Source organism: Thamnophis sirtalis, unplaced genomic scaffold (assembly GCF_051295495.1).
Source record: "Thamnophis sirtalis isolate CommonGarterSnake01/CBP01778 unplaced genomic scaffold, rThaSir2_p1.2 scaffold_4, whole genome shotgun sequence".
Classification (NCBI taxonomy): Eukaryota; Metazoa; Chordata; class Lepidosauria; order Squamata; family Natricidae; genus Thamnophis; species Thamnophis sirtalis.
In genome coordinates, this window is record NW_028261384.1 from 139,748,233 (window position 1) to 139,773,396 (window position 25,164).

Sequence of the window (25,164 nt, forward strand, 5' to 3'; positions counted from 1 at the left end):
ATCTCTTCCCTTTTTGGTCCCAGGAGCTCAAGCCATGGGGTCCTGTCCACCATTAAACCATCTTTCCAAGCAGCCTCCATGTTTCCGGTGTCTTTTCCCCCGCTTGGAGCTGAACCCGGGTGGACGTTCCTTCCGACAAAAGTCAAAGAGAGGGAAGAAGGAAACGACACCCTTTCCTACCCCCAAGGCGTCAAGTATTGTCGTCAGCCAATAAAAGGTTGCCCTTGCCAAATTCACCATCAACCGGGTCCCCCTCCCAAGGCTTCAAAAGGATCTCTAAAACAGATCACGTGCGCCGTGCCCGCTGGCGCATCCCCCACCAGATCCTTAACGCCGCCCAAATGCCACCCTGAACCATCTCTCCCGGCCAACTTCGACATTTGCCGACCTCCGACCTCGACGATTTCGGTCCTCCCCCAGACTTCCCAGGGGGGGGGATGTCATGAGGACTAGAAACTCGACGGAAGAAGAACCTTTCTTCGCCCCCCACCCCAAACTTACCGACCAGGAACTCGAGGCAGACCCGGTGGTCCTCGGAATCGTATGGCTGCTGGAAATGAAGCTTCATCTCGAAGGGCTGCCCGCGGCGGATGATGAGGTTGTCGTACTCGTACTCGTCGGTGTGGTGGGCGCGCCGGTTGCTGCCCGTGCGGCCGCTCATTAGATCAATCTTTTGGATGACCAGCATGCCCTCTGCGGGAGGTAAAAGAAAGGAGGGTCACTCACTCCGGCCACGACCATTTTTGTATCCTAACCAGGGGTGGGATTGAAAAACATTAACAAGCGGTTCTCTGCCCAGTTGCTGGATGGGCGGAGCCAACTCAGCCTCCTGCATCATGGAGGGGAGCATTTTCGCCCTCTCCACACTCCGGATGCTTTCCTTGAGTTTCCGGGAGGGCGAAAACAGTCTCCCCCAGGCTCCGGAGGCCGCTCGAGGCCAGAAACGGGCCTGTTTCCAGACTGAATAGGCCGTGTGGAGACTCCTGGGAGGGGTGGGCGGGGCCAGCCAGTCCATGCAACAACCAGTTCGCCCGAACCGGTGTGAACCGACTGAATCCCAGATTGCGGTTCCAATGACCACGAAAGGAAAGTTCCGGAAGTGTAAATTTTTGAGCCGGTTTTGAAGGGTTTGCGAGTATGCAGAAATCTGGGGGAAATTACTACCTCCAAACTGGGATTCAATTCAGAGAGATGGGCGCAACTACTGAAGCTTTAAAGCCGTACGGGCAGTCCTCGACCTACGACAGTTCATTTAGTGACCGTTCGAAATGACAACGTCACTGAAAAAAAAGTGACTTTGTTTTTCAGACTGAGACCGTTGCAGCATCTTTGATCAAAATTTAGACGCTTGGCAACTGACTCATCTTTATGACGGATGCAGTGTGTCGGGGTTACGGGATCCCCCTCCCCCTTTTGCGAACTTCTGACCTGCAAAGTCAAAAGGGAAGCCAGATTCACTTAACGAACACGTCACTAACTTAATAATCGGAGGGAGGGATTCGAGAACTGCGGTGTCGTAAAATGGGGCAAAACGAATGTTTCACTTAGCAACAGGCACTGGAGGTTCAATTGTGCTCATAAGGCCGAGGGATTACCTGTATTTCTCAACCTGGGACACGTTCAGAGGGGTGAGCCGAGGTGGCGCAGTGGTTAAATGCAGCACTGCAGGCTACTTCAGCTGACTGCAGTTCAGCAGTTCGGCTGTTCAAATCCCACTAGGCTCAAGGTTGACTCAGCCTTCCATCCTTCCGAGGTGGGTAAAATGAGGACCCGGATTGTTGTTGGGGGCAATATGCTGACTCTGTAAACCGCTTAGAGAGGGCTGAAAGCCCTATGAAGCGGTCTATAAGTCTAACTATTGCTAACTCCCAGAATCCCCCAGCACAGCATAGGATTCTGGGAGTTGAAGTCCACCCATTTTAAACAGTGACCCAGGTTGTAAAAAAAAACCTTTCGCTAAGTTGTCGTTAAACTGGTGAGAAACTTCTTAGGGGAGGAAAAAAAATCTCAGAAGCAAAAATATACTTTTAATTTATTTTTTTATTTGCATTTCTGAGATTTGCACTTATCTCCAATAAAATTAATGGTGATGGGGGGGGGGTGTTCCCTCCTGGATTTAGTGGGTGGGGGGAAAGATTGTTCATTCTTTCCAAACTTAAGTTTAAACATCTGGAAGTGCAACAAAGAACGGTTGAAGGAATTGGGTAATGTCTAGTTTAATGAAAAGAAGGACTAGGGGAGACATGATAGCAGTCTTCCGATATCTCAGGGGTTGCCCCAAAGAAGAGGGAGTCAAACTATTCTCCAAGGCACCTGAGGGCGGAACAAGAAGCAATGGGTGGAAACTAATCAAAGAGAGAAGCAACTTAGAACTCAGGAGGAATTTCCTGACAGTGAGAACAATTAATCAGTGGAACAGAAGTTGCCTCCAGATGTTGTGAATTCTCCAACACTGGAGGTTATTAAGAAGAGACTGGATGATCATTTGTCTCAAATGATATAGGCAGGGGGTTGGACTAGAAGACCTCCAAGGTCCCTTCCAGCTCTATTTTGATTGAAACTGGGTGGGATTTTGTACTAAATTGAGCTGGTCTTTCACCCCCTCCCCCAAATGTCTCTCTCTGGAGGTTTGGGAGAGTCTCTCAACCCCCCCCCCCCCCCATGACTCACCCCGGATGACGGGATCCGTCCGCCGGGCTCCCGGGACCTCGCCGGGCGCTGGTGTCCAATCGGTGTCATCCCGGTGGCCCGCACAGCAACGGCAAAATTTGTGAAACCAGTATTTCTTCCTTCTGGGCGCCGGCTCTGGAGCATTCGGCTGGCGCACTCGGTAGCTGACGTTGGCCCAGCGGCCTGCATCTCCGCGCGGATCCGATACAGGCATGGCGTCTGCGGAGGAGAAAGGAGAGGGGGGGGTGTTTAGCAGCAGAGTCTCCGAGCCGAGCTTAGAAAACAGAACCCAACTTTTAAAACTCTGGTTCATTGTTTCCCTGTTTGCACCCGAGAGGAAGAGGGAGAGGCGGTGAGAAAGACGGGGTGGAAGATTCCGGAATGGCATCGGAGCCCCCAAACATAGGCCGGCAGTGCCAGACAAAGAGCAGCTGAAAGTCCACCGGTGTATAACGATACAACTGCAGGAAAACTCACAACTTGTCTACATCCTAGAGCCGAGGTGGCACAGTGGTTAGGGTGCAGTACTGCAGGCCACTTCAGCTGACTGTGATCTGCAGTTCAGCGGTTCAAATCTCACCGGCTCAAGGTTGACTCAGCCTTCCATCCTTCCGAGGTGGGTGAAATGAGTACCCAGACTGTGGGGGCAAGTTGCTGACTCAATTTGCTAAAAAATCTGTAAACCGCTTAGAGAGGGCTGAAAGCCCTATGAAGCGGTATATAAGTCTAATTAATAAATAAATAAAATAAATAAATCCTTCCTGGATAATGAAATATTCCTTTAAAATGACTGGAAGACAAGTGGACTTCAACTCAGAGGGGAGATTCAGCCGGTTCGAACCGGTTCGGGCAAACTGGTTCACTGAACCGGTAGTTGGAAGGACTGGCTGGCCCCGCCCACTCCTCCCCTCCCTCCCCAGGAGTCTCCACGCGGCCCATTCGTCGTGCCAGGTAAATCCAGGTAAATGCAGGGCCCCCACGGAGGCTCTAGGAGAGCAAAAATCCCTTTCCGGTCTCCGGACTAACTGAGGAATTCTGGGAGTTGAAGTCCACAAGTCTTAAAGTTGCCAAGGTTGGAGACCCCTGATTTAAGATTTCGGGACTTCAACTCCCAGAATTCCTTAGCCTGGTCTTATTTTAATCCCCTTCTCATTTTGCTGAAGTCAGGATATATTATGCTTACTGCGTACCCACCATCTATTAAGAAAGTTACCCTCCATCACTGACTGAGGAATTCTGGGAGTCGAAGTCCACAAGTCTTAAAGTTGCCAAGGTTGGAGACACGCGATTTAAGATTTGTGGACTTCAACTCCCAGAATTCCTTAGCCTGGTCTTATTTTAATCCCCTTCTCATTTTGCTGAAGTCAGGATATATTATGCTTACTGCGTACCCACCATCTATGAAGAAGTTACCCTCCATCACTGACTGAGGAATTCTGGGAGTCGAAGTCCACAAGTCTTAAAAGTTAGCGATCCTTAACTGTAGTAGGGCCAACTGACACTCTTACCTTACACGTTAGAGACATAGGCCCGGTTTGCCTGGATATTAAGCCCCCGTTTACCCATGGCTTATGGAACAAGCCAGCTTCAACGGCGTAGGTAGAATCATACAAATACTTGAATCCCTGTCAATCAACCATCTCCATTCAAATCGTCTCAGCAGAAAGAAGCTAGCTAGTTGCATCACATTAAGCCACAGTTTGATTCATTGAGGTTCACACCATATAAACCACAATGGGCTGGATTCCCAAACCCTGTTAAATCCCAAACCACAGATAATAAAGGTCTGTTTGTGTTACCACAATATTTTTAGTTTTACTAGCTGGAAGGATCCTCGGTTTTAGTATTCCAGCAAGTTCCCCAGGTGAGTTTTATTTTTAAAAAACAAGACTCTCCTTAAAGGCGCAGGTGGTCCTCGACTTACAATGCTTTGTTTAGCGACCATTTGAAGTTAGGATGAAATAAACCGACTTACGCCTGGTCCTCGCACTTACAGCTGCCGCAGTTCCCCCACAATTTACACGGTCAAAATGTGGACACAACCAAATCAAGGTGGGAATATTTTGACTTTTTCCCCACCTCACAGCCTCTTTCCATGTTGGGACTAACATTGTACAGGCAGTCCTCAACTTACAACGGTTCATTTAGTGACCGTTCCAAGTCGCGACGGCCCTGAAAAAAGGGACTTAGGACCGTGTTTCGCCCTTATGGCCGTTGCAACTCGGGATCAAAATTTGAGTGCTTTGCAAACCGGTTCCTGTTTATGACGGTCGCAGACTCCCGGGGTCACACGCGATCCCCTTTTGCGACCTTCTGACAAGCAAAGGTGATGGAGAAGGCAGATTCGCTTAACGACTGTGCGGCTAACTTAACGGCGGCAGTGATTCACTTAGAGACGGCGGCAAGGAAGGTCGTAAAATGGGGCAAAACTCATTTAACATAAAGCTTCACTTAGCAACCTAAATGTTGATCTCCATTGTGGATTACCTGTACTGGTTGTTCCTCGACTTACAACCATTGAGAGTTGCAAAGACAGAGAAAAAAGTGACTTTACGACTGGTCCTCGCACTTACGACCGTTGGCATATCGTCACGGTTACATGATCCAAATTGGGGTACTTGTCAAGCGGGGTCAAGGGATCATCACTTACAGCTGGCTTCCAACAAGCCAAATCAAAAGGGGGGGAGCCGGTTTCACTTAACTGTTGTAATATAGTTTCTTGTGTAGGTGTGTGTCCTCCATGGCCTAGTTCATACTAGGGCCTGCAGGGTCACGCTGAATCACACAGGAGACAACTGGCTCCGAGAAAGCCATAACAACCTGATAGTGAATAACATAACATTCTGAGATGTGCCCTACCAATGACGCCCAGGATTTGACCATATATAGAGAGAACTTTCCTGAAGCAGTGGATTAGAAATTGTACTTTTACAGGTTGTTTTGTATCACATGCTGTATTCAATGTGTACCCTCTTTATTAACTATGTGTAAGAATATACTCTCTAGCTTGGCTCCACAGAAGAATATTCACATTGTCAACCACATGGAGTTACATGAACAGTCAACCCCTTCATGGGGAAAGATCGCTTCCGCATGCCCAGCGATGAAGAAGGAGACGCTGCCTTTTAAAAAACAAGAACATTCCGGGTGTGTGTGTGCAGGGCAGTTTCTGCTGTCTGAAACACACATACACAGGGATGGAGACACATCGTACCAGAAACATCCTTCCGGCCTAAACGGCCAGGACTCACTATGCAGCCTCATGTAACATGAACTATGTGAGCCAGCTACTCCCACACATGCCCTTTCTCACCCCAATGCCATGCAGCTTGTAACTTTCTATTCCCCCTTTGCCCACCCTTTGCCATGATGTGATGTGTAGAATGCTGTGATTAGCCTTGTCAGATGAAGAGGGAAAGTCTTGTTGACAAAAAGAAAAGAAAAAAGTAGGAGATGTTGTAATATAGCTCCTTGTGCAGGCGTGTGTCCTCCATGGCCTAGTTCATACTAGGGCCTGCAGGGTCACGCTGAATCACACAGGAGACAACTGGCTCCGAGAAAGCCATAACAACCTGATTGTGAATAACATAACATTCTGAGATGTGCTCTACCAATGACGCCCAGGATTTGACCATATATAGAGAGAACTTTCCTGAAGCAGTAGATTAGAAATTGTACTTTTACAGGTTGTTTTGTATCACATGCTATTTGCTCCTCCTGCCTTTGTTCTATCCCAATAAAAGGGGCTACCAGACCCCCAATCTGGGTCGCTCCATCCCGAGAAAATTTGTCTCCTGTCTTTTCTCAAACATTGGCTTCATGGGCGAACAGCGGAAACTTCACACTTAACGACCGTTTGATGCGCTTAATAACTGCAGCGATTTGCTCAGCCACCGTGGCAAAAAAAAAATGGTCGTAAAATTGAACGTGATTCCCTTAATTGCCACCTCACTTAGCAAGGGGCTCTCAATTGTGCCGTAAGTCGAGGCCTAGTACCCAAGTCCTCGACTTACAACACAGTGGGGGACCAAAATGGTTTGAAAGGCATCACCGGCCGGGAAAAGGCCGTTAAACGTGGGATGCAAAATATTCCAAGGGGATCCGGGTTCGAAAGAATCCGTGGTCACCGACGTTCGCACACATCCCGCAAACATTTGTGAAGAAATGGTGAAGCAAACACAATTTGCTTCCTGTGGTGCTTTTTCATTCGAATTTCCAAGCCCGAAGGCAAGAAATCACGAGACCGTCCCACTTAACATGTGAAACCCTTTGCCACAGTTGGGTGGGTGGGGGACTCTGCTTCACCCAGCCTTGTGACTAGGCCTCGACCCCGTCTTTCCCTCCAAGGCCGACGTGCCAAGTTTCTAGTCCCTAAGGTCTTGTGCAAGCTCTTGTCTGCCTTCCTCTTTCCGTGCCCTCTGATTAACTCAACGACCGCTGGGCCTTCCCAGGAAAGGAGAGCGAGGGTTAGTGGGCCAAGGGGGCAACTCCCAGCCTCCCTCCCCGAAACCCACTCAGCAATTCTGCCGTCTGCCAGATGTGGACAGATGCGGAGAAGAGAAAAGGAAGGCCGAGATACGGAAGCAAAAGAAAGAACAAGCTGTACTTCCACATTGGGGTAGGAATAAATAAAATTTAGTCTGTCCTGATATCAAAAGGATGAAAAAAAAACACCAGATCAGGGGTTGAAGCAACATCTGCTCAGGGTTGAAGCAACATCTGCTCAACAGCTTTGTTTTCCATGCTGGCTTAAGCCTCCTTCTCCATAACCCTAAATATCCTGGTTTTTTCCCCCTCTTCTGGGTGGACTTCATCTCCCAGAATTCCCTAGGCCTGACTGAAGAATTCTGGGAGTTGAAGTCCCCAAGTTGAGAGACCCTTTGCTGTACGGCAGGGGTATCAAACTGCCAGGCTTAATAGATAGTGGGGATGCAGTCGATGTAATATACCAAGGCCAATTCCTCGCGAGTAGAAATCTAATCTGTAAGGAAGCCAACATGTCACCAAGGAGTTTCCCCCCCCCCCGCCGCTTAAAATAAACGAGATTTTTGTAGCAAACACACACAGCTTTCTCTTCCTTTTCCAACTTTTGAGTTCTCTCTGTTAGTAGAAACCATCGCCAATTCCCCGCAAGCAGAAATCTAATTTGTAAAGGAGCCAAGGGGTTGCCAAAGAGTCTCTTTCTTAAAATAAAAAACCAGATTTCAGGGTTCCACCACAAAACCGCGTTCGACTAAAGCGCGCTCGACGAAACTGCGTAGCTGACGTCATCACAGGGCGACAACAGCGCGGAGACAGAAGCACGCTGTAAACGCTAAACCTAAAATTAACACCTAAACCTAAACCTAACCCCCCCTAAACCTAAACCTAATCCTAAACCTAACCCTAAACCTAACCCTTAACCTAACCTTAAACCTAACCCTAAACCTAACCCTTAACCTAACCCTAAACCTAACCCTAACCCTAACCCTAAACCTAACCCTAAACCTAACCCTTAACCTAACCCTAAACCTAATCCTAACCCTTAACCTAACCCTAAACCTAACCCTAGCCCTTAACCTAACCCTAAACCTAACCCTAAACCTAATCCTAACCCTTAACCTAACCCTAAATCTAACCCTAACCCTTAACCTAACCCTAACCCTAAACCTAACCCTAACCCTAACCCTTAACCTAACCCTAAACCTAACCCTAAACCTAACCCTTACCTTAACTTGAATCGGCTTGCTTTCAAAGCGCTATTTAAAGCGCCCTTCTTTCTCCGCGCTCGCTGTTGTCGCCCTGTTGATGTCGTCAGCGACGCGGTTTAATCGGGCGCGCTTTAGTCGAGCGCGGTTTTGTCGTGCCACGGATTTCAGCACTAAAGATAGAGAGCCCTTCCTTTTCCGCTTGCACATTTCTGATTTCGCTCTGTTGCTGGAAGCCAAGGCCAATTCCCCGCGAGTAGAAATCTAATCTAGAAGGGAGCCAACAACGTGCCCGCCAAGGCGTTTCTATCGTCCTAGCACGCTTGCAGAAATTGTGCTGTGCTGTGAGACATCACTCGCACACACACACACACAGCCACACACACTAAAAAAACTTTCCGACAAGTTTATCTTGGCTGTCAAAATATGGAAGCCTGGGATATTGTAAGTTAGCCTCCAGGAAGGGTGGGAAGGACTTAAAATAAAAGAAAGATAAATAAAAGAGATCTGTGTATACCGGTGTGTTGAAGTGTAACCAAACAAATTAGAAAGCATGACCCATGTGAAGATAGGTAGATTTTTTTTTTGAGGGCTTGGCCAGGCTGGAAGAAATATTAATTGTTCTTCCCTTGTTGCTATTGGCACCGTTTTCGGGGCGAAAACGGGGCTGCGTCGAAGTTCGAAAAGAAATTTGGATTGCTAAATAGAACCAAGGACTTGATTCTGTTTATTTTCGGATCTATCATTCATTTCCTTTGTTCCACCCAAATTCCAACGCTGACGCTTGAAAAGCTGCTTGTGGCTAACACAACACACATTTTGTACTTTCGCAGGGAGAGCATCTACTGCTGGTTTTGGATGAGGTCCTCCACTTACAACCGAAATGGAGCCGGGAATTATGGGTAGTTCTCGACTTACGAAAGTTCGTTTAGTGAACGTTTGGAATTACGACGGCATTGTGGGGGGGAAAGTGAGTTATGACCGATTTTTCGCACTTGTGACCCTTGCAAATTCCCCATGGTGACGTGATCAATTCAATTCACTTTATTAGATTTATAGGCCGCCCAATCCCGAAGGACTCGGGATCGAGGTTCGGACGCTTGGCAAGTGATTCATATTTATGACGGTAGTAGCGTCCCGGGATCAGGCCATCTCTTTTGGCGACCTTCTGACACAGATTGGCTTAACAGCCGCGTAACTCACTTAACAACAGCAATTATTCACTTAGCAATGGTTGTAAAAGGTCGTAAAATGGGGCAAAACTCAGCAATGGTCTCACTTGACATAGATTTGGGGCTCAATTGCGGTTGTAAGTCGAGGATTACCTGTACGATTGTAAGGCATGGTTGGAATTATGGTTGTAGATCGTCGGTCGTTAAGCAGGCCATCTAATTTTATGACCTTATTTTGCAGCAGTCGTTAAGTGAACCAAATTTCCCCAAGGGGCATTTTTTTTGCCAGGAATCAGCAGTCAACGCCAGAAAAATACTGAAAATTGCAAATGGATGTTAATTGTGAGCTAGTGGCCAAGGGCCCAATATGTGATCATGCCATTGTGTGTGTGTCTTTTTGTGTTTGTGTGTGTTCATGTGGCCATCAGAATTTTGAAAATGTGTGCTAATTAACCTTGGGGATCTCCATCGTAAGCTTGAATAGTCACTAAGCGAGGATTAGCTATATTGCCTTCCTGGGTGAAGCAGAACAGAGAGGAGGAAGCTCCTCTGAGCACGTACAGAGTATTTTTTGCTCAACGCAAACGTACGCGCACACACAACCCAAAGTCTATCCAGCCTCCCCAAGACTTTTGGATCTTGCAGGAAACAGGACTGACAATTAAATATTAAATCTTTTGTATTAATTTCCTAGTCCCTCTATGCCGAATATTGCAAAATGTCTGATCGAGTGACACAGGGGTGATACTCTCTTGCTTTCCCTACTGGTTGGCAAATGTGAGCGTGCGTGTGTTCACGCATGCGCTCGGCCTTCTGCGCATGTGCTTTGATTGTGCGCGCAGCTTGCACTCATGCACGCGGCTTGAAAACGTGCCTAAATAGGATGGCACAGAACCGGTTCAGGCGAACCGGTACGAACCGGCTGAATCAGAGGTGGGTTGCTCCCGGTTCGGCTCGGTTTGGCCGAACCAGTAGTGGTAATCTGGCTTGGGTCAGAGAATCAGGCTGGCCACGCCCCTGAACCAATTTCCCCAGTCTCTGTTCCCGTTGCTGCCATCTTTTTTATTAGCTTTTAATGGTCTTCGCATATGCGCAGAACCATTTACAGCGAACTGGTGTTGGTTTGCGTAGGAACGCACCCCTGAATACCACCTCTGGCGTGGTGTTATTGTGTGTCTTTAAACACACCATGATCAGGGACGACTGTACAATACTCTGATCATCCCGTTTTTGGTAAAGTTCTTTTCTTCATGTGCAAAAACGATAGCGTTACTTTTTACAATAGAATAGAATTCTTTATTGGCCAAATGTGATTGGACACACAAGGAATTTGTCTTTGGTGCATAAACTCTCTGTGTACATGAAATATGTAAAGGGATTAAATCATGATCATAAATACACTCATCATGACTCATGAGGGGCAACACTTAGTGATAGTGTTCTGTAGATAGTCATCTGTAGAGAGGAGAACAAGGGGATAAGCCATATTGGACTTAATTCTCACTAACAGAGAGGAAATGATAGAAGATGTTGAAGCTACAGGAACCTTGGGGGCAAGCGATCATGCAATACTGGAATTCAATATTATGCAAACACAAGTAGTAGGACAAAGTCAAACTAGAGTCTTGGATTTTGAGAGAGCTGATTTCAGTAAACTTAGAGACAGCTTGGGAAGAATTCCATGGATGAGAAACCTCAAGGGGAAAACAACTCAAGAAGCTTGGGAAATTTTGAAAAATGAGATTACAAAAGCCCAGTCTAGCGCAATACCCATGAAGAAGAAAAATAACAGCTCCCAAAAGAAACCAGCATGGCTGCATAAAGAACTCTCTGACAAATTGAAAGACAAAAAAGTTAAGTATAAAAAGTGGAAAGAGGGGGGACATAACTAAGGCAGAATATCAGCAAATAGCCCGAGCCTGTAAAGATGAAGTAAGGAAAGCTAAGGCTCACAATGAAGAAAGGCTTGCCACAAAAGTAAAACAACAACAACAACAAAAGCTTTATAATGCCTTGGTAAGGCAACACTTGGAATATTGCATTCAGTTTTGGTCGCCATGATGTAGAAAAGATGTGGAGACTCTGGAAAGAGTGCAGAGAAGAGCAAGAAAGAGGATTAGGGGACTGGAGGCTAAAACATAGGAAGAACGGTTGCAGGAACTGGGAATGTCTAGTTGAATGAAAAGAAGGACTAGGGGAGACATGATAGAAGTCTTCCAGTATCTCACAAAGAAGAGGGCGTCAAACTATTCTCCAAGGCACCGGAGGGTAGAACAAGAAGCAATGGGTGGAAACTAATCAAGGAGAGAAGCAACTTAGAACTGAGGAAAAACTTCCTGACAGTTAGAACAATTCATCAGTGGAACAGAATTTGCCTCCCAAAGTTGTGAATGCTCCAACACTGGAAGTCTTTAAGAAGATGTTGGATAGCCATTTGTCTGGAACGGTATAGGGTTTCCTGCCTAGGCAGGGGGTTGGACTAGAAGACCTCCCAGGTCCCTTCCAACTCTGCTATTGTATTGTATGTATATATATATATATATATATATATATATATATATATATATATATATATATATATATATATATATATATATATATATATATATATATATATATATATATATATATATATATATATAAAATGGCTTTGTGTGTGTGTGTGTGTGTGTGTTCCAGCATAACTCTGGAACTCCTTCAGCAATTTCAACCAAACTTGGTACAGAGATGACTTACTCTCTGGAAACAAATACTGTAGGGGTAAGACACCCCTTACACCCCTCAGTGTGTGTCCGTGTGTATGTCCATGTGTGTGTGTGTGTCCCAGCATAATTCCGGAACGCCTGGGTTGCTGAAATGAAAACAATTATATCTACAGTGTCAAGTCTCAGTACTTTTGACAGCGACCGTGTGCATTTTGGATTCACGTTCTGTTTAAGATACAGCCTGTTGTGCCTTAAAATGGCTTCTACTGTCCAGCACAGTGGAGTTGCCGTGGTAACGGCTTCACAGTACTCCACAAGGGGACTCCCTCTAATACAGGATTGGGATAAATACAGGGTTATCAGCTAGTAGGATACTAAATAAGCGATCAACCTGTGTCATGCTAGGAAACCAAACTACACAAAAATAAATCGTAAAGATGCAAGCAACAGAGCTAGAGTCATAAGTAGAGGAGGAGATGGGTAGTAGGAAGGACGAGAAGAAGAGTAGTAATACAGGCTTAGTAAATAGTTAAAGCTACGATCCTAATTTATGGCTTGAATGTTTGATAGCGCACTTTAATGGGATGTATTTAGAGTCGCATTTAGTAAGGTGGGCAGCACGCATGTTTAATAAATAAATAAGTGCATCAAATATATATATTTTTAAAGATGGGGTTATTCCTTCTGTAACGCCCCCCCCCCCAAACATGGATTTTATTCCTTTTTTTTTTAAACAAGCTGTGAAATGATTTCCCAGAGCAACTGAATCCTTCTCCGATGCCCTTGAAAAGGGCAAACATACAAGTAGTCCTCAATTTACAACTGCAACCGAGCCCCAGATTCCCGTCGCTAAGTGAGACATTTGTTAAGGGAGTTTTGGCCCCCTTTTACGACCTTTCTGGCCACAGAAGTGAATCTGGATCGCCTAGTCGCAAAAGGGGATCATGGCAACCGTTGTAAATATGAGTCGGTTTTCCCCAAGTTTCTGAATTCCGATCGTAGGACTACGGTTGATTCTGCAATGGTCGTAAGTGTGAAAACTGATCCTAAATCTCTTTTTTTCAGTGGTGCAACTTCGAACAGTCGCTAAATGAGCCGTTGTTAAGTCGAGGACTACCTGTACAGATAAATAAACCGAGGAACTGGAGCCAACCAGATGCAAAGATGGGAAAACAGCTGGAGTTAAGAGTGCAGTAAAGGCTCTGTTTCTGCTAGGAGGAGATTCAAACAACCTTCCACAGATGTTGGAGAACAGAATCTCCGCAGCTTTACCCAAACGCTGCCCGTCAGATGTTTGAAGCATCCGTGGGGGCGTTGTGGCAGGGGTGGTTGGATACAGCTGGGGAGGTCTGCAAAACATCTGGGTGAAAGCTAGAATGGCCGGACCAGCAAGAAAGAGATTCCAGCTGAGCCCAACGCTATATTATGCAATGATGATTTGTTGATTAAGACTCGTTTGTCACTATAAATTTGGCCTGACGCCCACAACGTGTCAGCAGTTTGGGACTTGTGCTCAGTTTGTGGGGTTTATCCCACACACAAAAACCACAAAACCTGGTTTGTGTCCGCTAGAGATACAATACACTATGTCCAAATCAAAGAAAAGGAGAATATATAGACAAGAGGGAGGACCTTCAAACTTTGGCCACTTTAAGACTTCTGGACTTCAAGTCCCAGAATTCCCATGGCTGGCTGGGAATTCTGGGAGTTGGAGTCCATAAGTCTTACCGTGGCCAGGTTTGGGGACTCTTGATCTAGACCGAAGTTGGCTCCGGAGCCGCATGTGGCTCTTTCATCCCTCGGCTGCGGCTCCCTGTCGTCGGTCGGTGCCACAATTTTAAAGGCGCTTTTGATTGGGGTGGGGGTGGGAAGCATGGGGCGCCAGGAGGAGACTCTATGGGTGGGGGAACCCGACTTCCGGTCTGCTCCAGAATTGACCGCGGGGGGCGGGGGGGGCTTCTGGTTAGGACTTTTGTGGCTCTTTTGAATGTTTTTGCCGAGCTCTGGTGTAGACTACCAAATGGAGTCCGTGATGAAATTTCCTGCTTTCCCCCTTCCAATTTATATTTTTTTTCTATTCATAGAAAAACTCTATTTTTCCCTAAACTTGGTTTTCTTAGGGCCTTACGGAATGATTCCTGACCCCCCCCCCAAAGTTTTAGATTCCCCCCCAAAAAAAAACTTTGAAAGGAAACAAAGAAGGGTTATGTCTTTATATTACACCCTTTGTGAGTTTTAGATTTGGAGAAATCTCAGATTTGAGTGTCCCGTTTGAGCACCGCTAGCTTCTTGGGGGGGGGGTGGTTTCCTCACTTTATTTTTATTTCTTCATTTAATAAATTGATAGGCCTCCCCGCCTCGCTATCAAGCGCCTCCTGACGGTTTCGCACTTTTCCAAGCAAACTCTTTGCCTCCTGCAGGAAAGGATGTTGCTTGACTTCCGTCCCCCAATTCCAGATTTCTAAGATGCCTCGCGGGAACTTTGCCACTGCTTCACCGGACCACATAACCCATTTCCTTCCTTTTAAGCCACCTGGTGGTTTTCTGCACCGTTCCCCGCCGTGGCACGACAAAACCGCGCTAGTCAAAATAGCGGTGATAAAATCGCGTCACTAAAGCCGCGACGTCATCACTGCCACAACAACAGCGCGGCAACAGAAGGCCGCTTTAAAACGGCGCCGCAGCAGAAAGCCGATTTCAATTAAGGTAAGGGTTAGGATTAGGTTTAGGGGTTTGTTTTAGGGTTAGGTTTAGGGTTAGGTTTAGGGTTAGGTTTAGGGTTAGGTTTAGGGTTAGGTTTAGGGTTAGGTTTAGGGTTAGATCTAGGGTTAGGTTTAGGGTTAGGTTTAGGGTTAGGTTTAGGGTTAGGTTTAGGGTACTGAGTGCTTGGGAATCCGCAGATTTTCCCTCCGCGATTATGTCATCGCGGTAGGGTCACGTTTTTCCTTAGCGCTTCGAACGGCACGAATTAGTCTTCGCGCTTATGTCTCCGCGAATAAGGGCTTCGCGGATTTGTGGTGGAACCGTTCCCCGCAAGGTAAATCCGATTTTTATTTGCCTTGTGAGATTCCTTTCATCAAATTGATATTCTCTCACTCTCTGCCATCGGTTTCCAACTCTCCCTTGCCAGGGGGATTCGGACGACTGCCAAAAAGTACTTAAGGGGGAGCCTAACTGGCCCCTTCCTCACTTTAAGTGGGGACGTAGGACCTCAACCAAAAAAACTAACGCCGACGTCATTTTTGGCACTGTTTTCCGCAGCGGCCAAAGGCAGAATATATCTAATATTGTTTATTCAGATGAAGGTTCTATAATAATTATTTTCTGTGGTTTTGTGTTTCTAAAGGCTCACAGCCTTTAGAGTAAGATAGGCATTCTTTCAATTTGATGAATAAAATAAAAATATATGATTTTCCCCCTTGTCTCGAGATTTGGAGACGGTGGATGTGCTTGTAGGCCATATTTGTTGTGGCCCGTCAGTGGCCAGTGGATTGTGGCAGCCGATTCGGAGAGCGAGGAGGTTGGGGAGGAAGATGGGCCAGTCCTGGAGTCTGGGGAAGGCTCTGAAGAGGGCTCTGCGTCGGAGGCAGGGAGGGGGCCAGAGCCGTCTGACAGTTATCAGCTGCCTTCGGAGTCAGACATCAGTGAGGCAGACGAACAGCTGGAACCTGTTGCCAGTGTGCGCATGCGCAGAGTTGCCAGAAGAAAAGAACAGCTAAGAAATCAGAGTCGACGTGGGAGTGAAGCCACAGGTGGACGGTGAATGGCCCCTCCCAGAGGTAATAAAAGAGGAGCGAAAGGGAAGTGGGCTTTTGCAGGAAACAATTCGTCCGTCCGTCTGTTCGTTTCAGGAGTGTGAAGATCTGTCCCTGAATCTCAGAGACTCTGTGCCAAGTCTTTCCCTGCATTTGGAAAATATTGACATGGCAGCTTTCCAAGCTAGATAAGGTCTGCGGTCATAAATCCACCTTTGAAAGGCTGTTGGCCAGGCCTTTGCTGAATGTGAAGGAGAGGAATTCACATTCGTCTCATAAAAGGGGTTTTTGGCGGGACCAGGAATTTGCTTCGTGCTTTTTTGCGGGGGCAGCCTAGGTCAGAACAAACCCTCCTCCCTTGCAATCTTGCTTAATCACCACCGAGGCAGACGAGAACGATCGCGGCCACTGTCTAGTGACAGTGAGTTCCTAAGGATAATTATGCATTCCATTCCTTGGGGTTTCCTGGGCAGGCATCACTTAAGCAACAACACGAGGCGAGGTCTTGGAAGCGGCCCTGCCCAGTACTCGTTGCAGAGGCTGGGCTTTTGCAAAGCGGTGACGTCCCGATGCGGGTTTTCTGAGGTAAAGTTACCTCAGAAACGGCACCGGAGGAAAGACCAGCCTGCACGGAGTTCTCTCAGGCTTGGGAAACCGGGAGTCCGTTCTACCACGCGTCTCCCCCCCCTCTAAAACGCTAGATTGTGGTTCCTTTGAAGTAGCATCATTAAACCGGCTTCCCCCAACGGTGTCGCTCACCCCACGTCGCAGTTAGCACATCCTAATGATAGGGTTCGCCCGACAGGCTCAGTCAAACCAGAGTAACCACAGTTCTGTTTTTAAATGTTCTTTCCTTTTATTTTTTAAATATTAAGAGCACCGCGCCTCTCTGCTTATACAAAGGATCCCATTTAGCACCCGCCTGCCCTGCACCGAGCTGGGGAAGAAAACGCCGGCTTTTAAAAATCGGGTGTTCTCTTAAGGTGTGGTACCCAATTTCTATCATCGGATGGATATTAAATCAGCTGCGGACGCAAAATTAAACCAGCTCTTGGTAGTCTGTAGTGGTGTAGAGCAGTGTTTTCAAGCTTTTTTGTGCAAAGGGCACACTTTTTTCATGAAAAAAATTATGAGGCACACCACCATTAGAAATGTTAAAAAAATTTAACTCTGTGCCTATATTGACTATATATAAAGTAATTCTCCCACGGCACACCTTACACTATGTCACGGCACACTAGTGTGCCACGGCACAGTGGTTGAAAAACACTGGTGTAGAGATTCCCGCCTAAGCGGGGGGTTGGACTAGAAGACCTCCAAGGTCCCTTCCAACTCTGTTGTTCTGTTCTGTTCTGTTCTGTTCTGTTCTGTGCTGTGCTGTGCTGTGCTGTGCTGTGCTATGCTATGCTACACTATTCCTATTCCTATTCCTTTCCATATTTTCTGTTCTGTTCTGTTCTGTGCTGTGCTGTGCTGCGTTATGCTATTCCTATTCCTTTCCGTATTTTCTATGCTATGCTATGCTATTCCTATTCTTTTTCCTTTCCGTATTTTCTGTTCTGTTCTGTTCTGTGCTATGCTATTCCTATTCCTATTCCTTTCTGTATTTTCTGTTCTGTTCTGTTCTGTTCTGTTCTGTGCTGTGCTATGCTATTCCTATTCCTTTTTGTATTTTCTGTTCTGTTCTGTTCTGTGCTATGCTATGCTATTCCTATTCCTACTATTCTTATTCCTTTCTGTATTTTCTGTTCTGTTCTGTGCTGTGCTATGCTATTCCTATTCCTTTCTGTATTTTCTGTTCTGTTCTGTTCTGTTCTGTTCTGTTCTGTGCTGTGCTGTGCTGTGCTATTCCTATTCCTATTCTTATTCCTTTCCGTATTTTCTGTTCTGTTCTGTTCTGTTCAGTTCCGTGCTATGCTATTCCTATTCCTTTCCATATTTTCTATGCTATGCTATGCTATGCTATTCCTATTCCTATTCTTATTCCTTTCCGCATTTTCTGTTCTGTTCTGTTCTGCCTATGCTATGCTATTCCTATTCCTATTCCTATCCATATTTTCTGTTCTGTTCTGTTTTATTCTTTTGCATGACAGATTTTCTGCTCAATATTTACAGAGGTAGCCCCCGACTTACCACAGTTCATTTCGTGGCCGTTGGAAGTTCAAACGGCACTGAGAAAAAGGGACTCATAATTGCTTTTCACACTTATGACCATCGCAGCGTCCCGTAGCTCCGTGATCAACCTTCAGAAGCTTGGCAACTGGACTTGTATTTACGACGGTCGCTGTGTCCCCGGGGTCATGTGATCCCCCACTTACGACAAGCAACGTAAATGAGGAAGTCGGATTCACTTAGCGACGGTGTGACTAACTTAAAAACGGCAGTGGTTCATGTAACGACGATGACAAGGAGGGTAGTAAAATGGGGCAAACCTCACTTAACGTCTCGTTTAGCAGCAGAAATATTGCCTCAATGGGGGTCGTAAGTCCTTGGCTTACACAACCATTCGTTTAGCGACAGTTCGAGGTGACTACAGCGCTGAAAATGTGACAGATGGCCGATCCTCGCACTTACGGCCATCTCAGCATTTCCCCCTGATCAGGCGGTCGAAATTCGGGCACTGAGCAGAGAAGGTCCAGTTCCAACCTTCCCAGACGGCCTCCGACAAGCAAAGTCAATGGGAGAAACCTGGGTTCGTTTAACAACCCTGCGATCCGCTTAGTAACTTCAGGGATTCGCTTAACAACCAGGGTGAAAAAGTCGTAAAATGGGGCACAACCCGTCCGACGACAGTCAGTGGAAACGTCACTTAACAAGGGCAGGGATTCGCTTAACAACCATGGCAGGAAGGTTCTAAAACCGGGCACGGCTCGCTTAACAACCTCCAGAAATACTGACCCCCAATCACGGCCGTAAGTCAAGGACGAAATGGGTGCTCTTTTTCTCGTCCGACTGCTTAACTCTCGGCTAGATTTTAAAGAGAGAAAATACAGGGCTAAAACAAAATTATTTCCCCGAGAATCACCGCTCCCTTTTGAACAAGAAAAGCACAGCGTCCTCCTCGCCTCCGTCACTCTGCACATCCTCAGAGGCACCATGGCCTCCCGCACCCAAGCAGCTCTCTCAGATCAAACCAGCCGGCTGAATCCATGGGAAATGTGACTGATGGATGGTTCGAAATGAGCCGAGGGAGGAAGCTAAAAACTTGCCGGGGAGGTATGAGAGGGGGTGGGGAGAAGGAATGTTTGGAAAGCTCCGGAAGGTTACTCACTCGCCATTGTGCCCCACCTTGGCCCTTGTCACCACCCATAGGGACGGGCTCCATCATGGGCAGTGCCCAGGTGGGGTAGGGAGTCTGCCAGTTAGCCTGGGAAGGAGTTCCTGGTTGAACTGTGCCTATGGTTTTTCTATCTCAGCAACTCAACCTTCGGTGGACTTCAACTCCCAGAATTCCCCAGCCGGCTTAGTAGCTTCGTTATGTTAATGCTTTGCTGGCTGGGGGATTCTGGGAGTTGAAGTCCACCCATCTCAAAGTTGAGAAACACTGCAATAACATAACGAAGCTACTAAGCCGGCTGGGGGATTCTGGGAGTTGAAGTCCAGCAGTGGTGGGTTTCAAAAAAATTTCCAACCTACTCTGTGGGTGTGGCCTTCTTTGTAGGAGTGGCTTTGCCAGCCATGTCACCTGGTGGGAGTGGCTTGCCGGCCATGTGTTTCTTCTTCTTTCTTTCTTTCTTTCTTTCTTTCTTTCTTTCTTTCTTTCTTTCTTTCTTCTCTCTCTCTCTCTCTCTCTCTCTCTCTCTCTCTCTCTCTCTCTCTCTCTCTCTCTCTCTCTCTCCTTCTTTTGTCTCTCTGTCCCTTTTTCCTTTTTTCTTTCATCTTTCTTTCTTTCTTTCTTTCTCTCTCTCTCTCTCTCTCTCTCCTTCCTTTTGTCTCTCTGTCCCTTTTCCTTTTTTCTTTCATCTCTCTCACTTTTTCTTTCTTTTTTCTTTTTTTTATTTCTTTCTTCCTTCTTTCTCTTTCTCCTTCTGTGTGTGTGTGTGTGTGTGTGTCAGTGGTGGGTTTCAAAATTTTTGGGAACCTCTTCTGTAGGTGTGGCCTGCTTTCTGGTGGAACCTCTTCTAAGCGGTTCGGTAGATTGACGAACCGGTTCTACCGAACTGGTGCGAACTGGTAGGAACCCACCTCTGAAGTCCACCCATCTCAAAGTTGGGAAACACTGCAATAACATAATAAAGGTACTAAGCCGGCTGGGGGATTCTGGGAATTGAAGTCCACCAATCTCAAAGTTGAGAAACATGGCATTAGCATAATGAAGCTACTAAGCCAGCTGGAGGATTCTGGGAAATGAAGTCCACCCATATTAACATAAGGAAGCTACTAAGCCAGCTGGGGAATTCTGGGAGTTGAAGTCCACCCATCTCAAAATTGAGAAACATTGCATTAGCATAATAAAGGTACTAAGCCAGCTGGGGGATTCTGGGAAATGAAGTCCACCCATCTGGAAGCTGAGAAACAATGCAATAATACAACGAAGCTACTAAGCCAGCTGGGGGATTCTGGGAAATGAAGTCCACCCATCTCAAGTTGAGAAACATGGCATTAGCTTAATAAAGGTACTAAGCCAGCTGGAGGATTCTGGGAAATGAAGTCCACCCATATTAATATAAGGAAGCTACTAAGCCAGCTGGGGAATTCTGGGAGTTGAAGTTCACCCATCTCAAAGTTGAGAAACATTGCATTAGCATAATAAAGCTACTAAGCCAGCTGGGGGATTCTGGGAAATGAAGTCCACCCATCTGGAAGCTGAGAAACAATGCAATAATACAACGAAGCTACTAAGCCAGCTGGGGAATTCTGGGAGTTGAAGTCCACCCATCTCAAAGTTGAGAAACACTGCAATAACATAAGGAAGCTACTGGCCAGGAATGTCTGTGCCCCATTTCTACTTTCTCCACCTCCTTGTAACCTCCCTTTGCACAAGGTCAGATCAGGCAGGAATCCAACCGGGGAAGCCTTTAAAAAAAAAAACACAATTCCCAGGCGGGAGGGAAAAAGCTGCCTGCCTCGAACCTTTCATTCCAAGAGACCTGTTTGAGGACTTCACACAGCTCTCAGCGAACCGGTTTCCCAGGGTGGATCCTTGGGAAGGCTGAGCCACCCCATTCTCACGCAGAGAGGAAAATCAGCAAGACGGACGTTGGCTTGAATTTTAAAAAGAGTCACCCGGGTGGGGTTTTGGGGTTTGTACGTAGGGAAAATGATTTTTTTTTTTAAAAATCACTTCCTGGGAGGCCAGGACAATTGGGTTGCTTTTGGAGGGGTGCCGGAACGGAGTTTCCAAAGGAAGGGGCCCTCCTGGGTGGCTGGCACCGCGATCAGGAGCAGTCTACCCCCGTTTGCCACGATCGAGCTGATCTAGGACGTGCCCCACTCTATGGTTCTCAAACGGCTTGGTTTATTTAGATCGAGCTGATCTAGGAAGTGCCCCACTCTATGGTTCTCAAACGGCTTGGTTTATTTAGATCGAGCTGATCTAGGAAGTGCCCCACTCTATGGTTCTCAAACGGATTGGTTTATTTAGATCGAGCTGATCTAGGAAGTGCCCCACTCTATGGTTCTCAAACGGCTTGGTTTATTTAGATCGAGCTGATCTAGGAAGTGCCCCACTCTATGGTTCTCAAACGGATTGGTTTATTTAGATCGAGCTGATCTAGGAAGTGCCCCGCTCTATGGTTCTCAAACGGATTGGTTTATTTAGATCGAGCTGATCTAGGAAGTGCCCCACTCTATGGTTCTCAAACGGATTGGTTTATTTAGATCGAGCTGATCTAGGAAGTGCCCCACTCTATGGTTCTCAAACGGATTGGTTTATTTAGATCAGTGTTTCTCAACCTTGGCAACTTGAAGATGTCTGGACTTCAACTCCCAGAATTCCCCAGCCAGCGAATGCTGGCTGGGGAATTCTGGGAGTTGAAGTCCAGACATCTTCAAGTTGCCAAGGTTGAGAAACACTGATTTAGATGGTCATTTTTTAAAATCTTTTTAAATATACTGAATATATTAGCCCGGCTCAGGGTTTCTTTGAATCCGGCGATAGGGGCAGCTCCAAATAAATAACATTTCTTTGTTGCTTTCAATTGTGGCTTGCAAACCAGGCTTGGCATCTCGAGCGAAGTAAACCAATCGTGGTTTACTCGACAAACCAGGGTTTAAGCCAGGCACTTAAAAAAAAAAACAGCTCCGTGGGAGGATAGAATCTGGGCACATTTGAGAGAGGAAGGAAAATCTGACGATATCAGCGATCCTTCTCAGTTCGTCCGCTTCTTACTTTCGACGCAAGAATGATTTCACGTTGCAAGAAAGAAGGGAAGAGTTCCCTGAGCATGGGCAAAGGACATTTCTTTTTGTGATGATATCTCTGGAAGACAATGTCCCAGACGCGAGGTGGGGAACGATGGCTTCTTTATGACTTGTGGGCTTCAACTCCCAGAATTCCTGAGTCAGCATGGGGAATGATGATCCTTTTATGATTTATGGACTTCAACTCCCAGAATTCCCAAAGTGACATGGGGAACGATGGCCCTTTTATGATTTATGGACTTCAATTCCCAGAATTCCCAAGGCAACATGGAGAACGATGGCCCTTTTATGACTTGTGGACTTCATACCCAGAATTCCCAAGGCAACATGAGGAACGATGGCCCTTTTATGACTTGTGGACTTCAACTCCCAGAATTCCTGAGTGAATATGGGGAACGATACTCCCTTCATGACTTGTGGACTTCAACTCCCAGAATCCCCAAGGCAACATGGGGAACGATGGCCCTTTTATGACTTGTGGACTTCAACTCCCAGAATCCCCAAGGCAACATGGGGAAACGATGGTCCCTTTATGACTTGTGGACTTCAACTCCCAGAATTCCCAAGGCAACATGAGGAACGATGGCCCTTTTATGACTTGTGGACTTCAATACCCAGAATCCCCAAGGCAACATGGGGAACGATGGCCCTTTTATGACTTGTGGACTTCAACTCCCAGAATTCCTGAGTGAATATGGGGAACGATACTCCCTTCATGACTTGTGGACTTCAACTCCCAGAATCCCCAGGGCAACATGAGGAACAATGCCCCTTTATGATTTGTGGACTTCAACTCCCAGAATCCCCAAGGAACATGGGGAAACGATGGTCCCTTTATGACTTGTGGACTTCAACTCCCAGAATTCCTGAGTGAATATGGGGAACGATGCTCCCTTCATGACTTGTGGACTTCAACTCCCAGAATCCCCAAGGAACATGGGGAAACGATGGTCCCTTTATGACTTATGGACTTCAACTCCCAGACTCCCCAAGGCAACATGGGGAAATGATGGTCCCTTTATGACTTGTGGACTTCAACTCCCAGAATTCCTGACCGAGCATGGGGAAACGATGGTCCCTTTATGACTTGTGGACTTCAACTCCCAGAATTCCCAAGGCGACATGGGAACGATGGCGCCTTTATGACTTGTGGACTTCAACTCCCAGAATTCCTGAGCAAGCATGGGGAAACAATGCTCCCTTCATGACTTGTGGACTTCAACTCCCAGAATCCCTGACTGACTTGCCTCAGGGATTCTGGGAGTTGAAGTCCACAAGTCATAAAAAGGCCATCGTTCCCCATTCCTGCCCTAAGATAAAAACTCAGATTTACGACAACTTGACAGATTCAAGGGTGATCCTGATCTGAGTGGCCGCAGTGCAAAATCCAATTTTAAAAACTCTTCAGACCTACACAAACACACACGCGCACACACTACAAAGGTTGTCACCCTTAAAATCGACACCCCTCCCCTCCAAATATCTGTAGAGTGATGAATTAAGATTTAAGTCCAGGACTAACCTGTGTTTAGGCATTCTTAGCCCTGACTAAAAAAAAATGTGTCCATTTTACAGGCAGTCCTCGTTTAGCGACCGCCACTAAACAAAACAGTCCCTAAGTGAAGCCGTGCTTATGCTCTTCCATCAGCTTTCCTCCGCATTACAGACCTACAAAAGTCATAGATGAGAGGACTGCCATGTTCCTTTTTCATCCCCCCCCTCATGACCGTAAACGGACACTAAATGAGGACTGCCGCTAGGAGGATCCGACCCGGGTCGCCGGCAGGATCACAAAAGGCCAAATGCCACCAAACCATCTACTGCGCAAATCCAATTAATTAAAACCATCTATTGCGCAAATCCAATTAATTAAAAATTCTCAACCAAGTCAAAAGCAGGACGGTCTCGTCCAACTCCCAAAAATAAATATTTGGGTGCAGATAAATTTTAAGAGAAAAGAGAGAAAGGAAATTATCCTGTTTCTGCGCAAGAATTTTGCGCGTTCTTTGAATCCCCCCCCCCCCCCCCCCAAGTTCTAAATGGTCTCAAACCAGAGTCAGACCGGAAAAATCTCTTTAGCGGAGCACAGAAGATCCGTTTTGTGGGCTGGAATTCTCTCAAACCATCTTCGATTCTGGTTTGTACAAGAAGATCCCGCCACGGAATCCCTAAAAATCATCAAATGTCTAGAAACTTCATAGAAGGAGGAAGGCCTAGAGATCATCTAACCCAACCCTCCAGATTTATTTAATCAACGAACCAGAATTAATCAGTGGAACTGCTTGCCACTAGAAATTGTGAGTGCTCCATCACTGGAGGTTTTTTTTAAAAGAAGAGACTGGACAGGCATTTGTCTGGAATGGTGTAGGGTCACCTGCTTGAGCAGGGGGTTGGACTAGATGACCTCCAAGGTCCCTTCCAGCTCCATTCTGATTGATTGAATTAAAACATGCCCAATAGACAGATGGGCCTTGCTACCACACGGCCCATAGTTCCGCCCTACTTTAAACCGGAATTAATTTTCCAAGAATTTAAACTTGAATTTGTGTCCTGCACTCCGAAAATAAAAACGATAACAAAGGACAATATCTGTTTGTTTAGCCTCTAAATTTCCAAAATGGGGAATTTCTCTCACTCTGCTTTGCACAAGGCTGGCAATGACATTTAGGCCAAAAGCTCGCAGCTTCGTTCACACAACATGGAGAATCTGGAAACCACTTTCCGGATAAACCATGGTTATTTGTTATCAGAAACTTTTCTGCAAAAGGGAATCTCTCTCTGTCTCTCTGTCTCTCTCTCTCTGTCTCTCTTT

General features: G+C 46.5%; 1 protein-coding gene across 2 annotated transcripts in view; it reads right to left on the minus strand.

The window, feature by feature from the left end:
* The window catches only part of TGM1 (transglutaminase 1), a 101,234-nt gene that overhangs the window by 51,842 nt on the left and 24,228 nt on the right, over positions 1 to 25,164 (minus strand). The window contains exons 1-3 of one of the 2 annotated variants that reach the window (XM_087714265.1): positions 8,379 to 8,426; positions 2,671 to 2,889; positions 502 to 693 (exon numbers count right to left, since the gene is read on the minus strand). In XM_087714265.1, the coding sequence (XP_087570391.1) occupies positions 502 to 693; positions 2,671 to 2,884 (406 nt within the window). In that variant the 5' untranslated portion in view covers positions 2,885 to 2,889; positions 8,379 to 8,426. Of the gene's footprint in view, positions 1 to 501; positions 694 to 2,670; positions 2,890 to 8,378; positions 8,427 to 25,164 lie in introns of those variants that run through there. The other variant, XM_087714262.1, reaches the window with a different exon arrangement.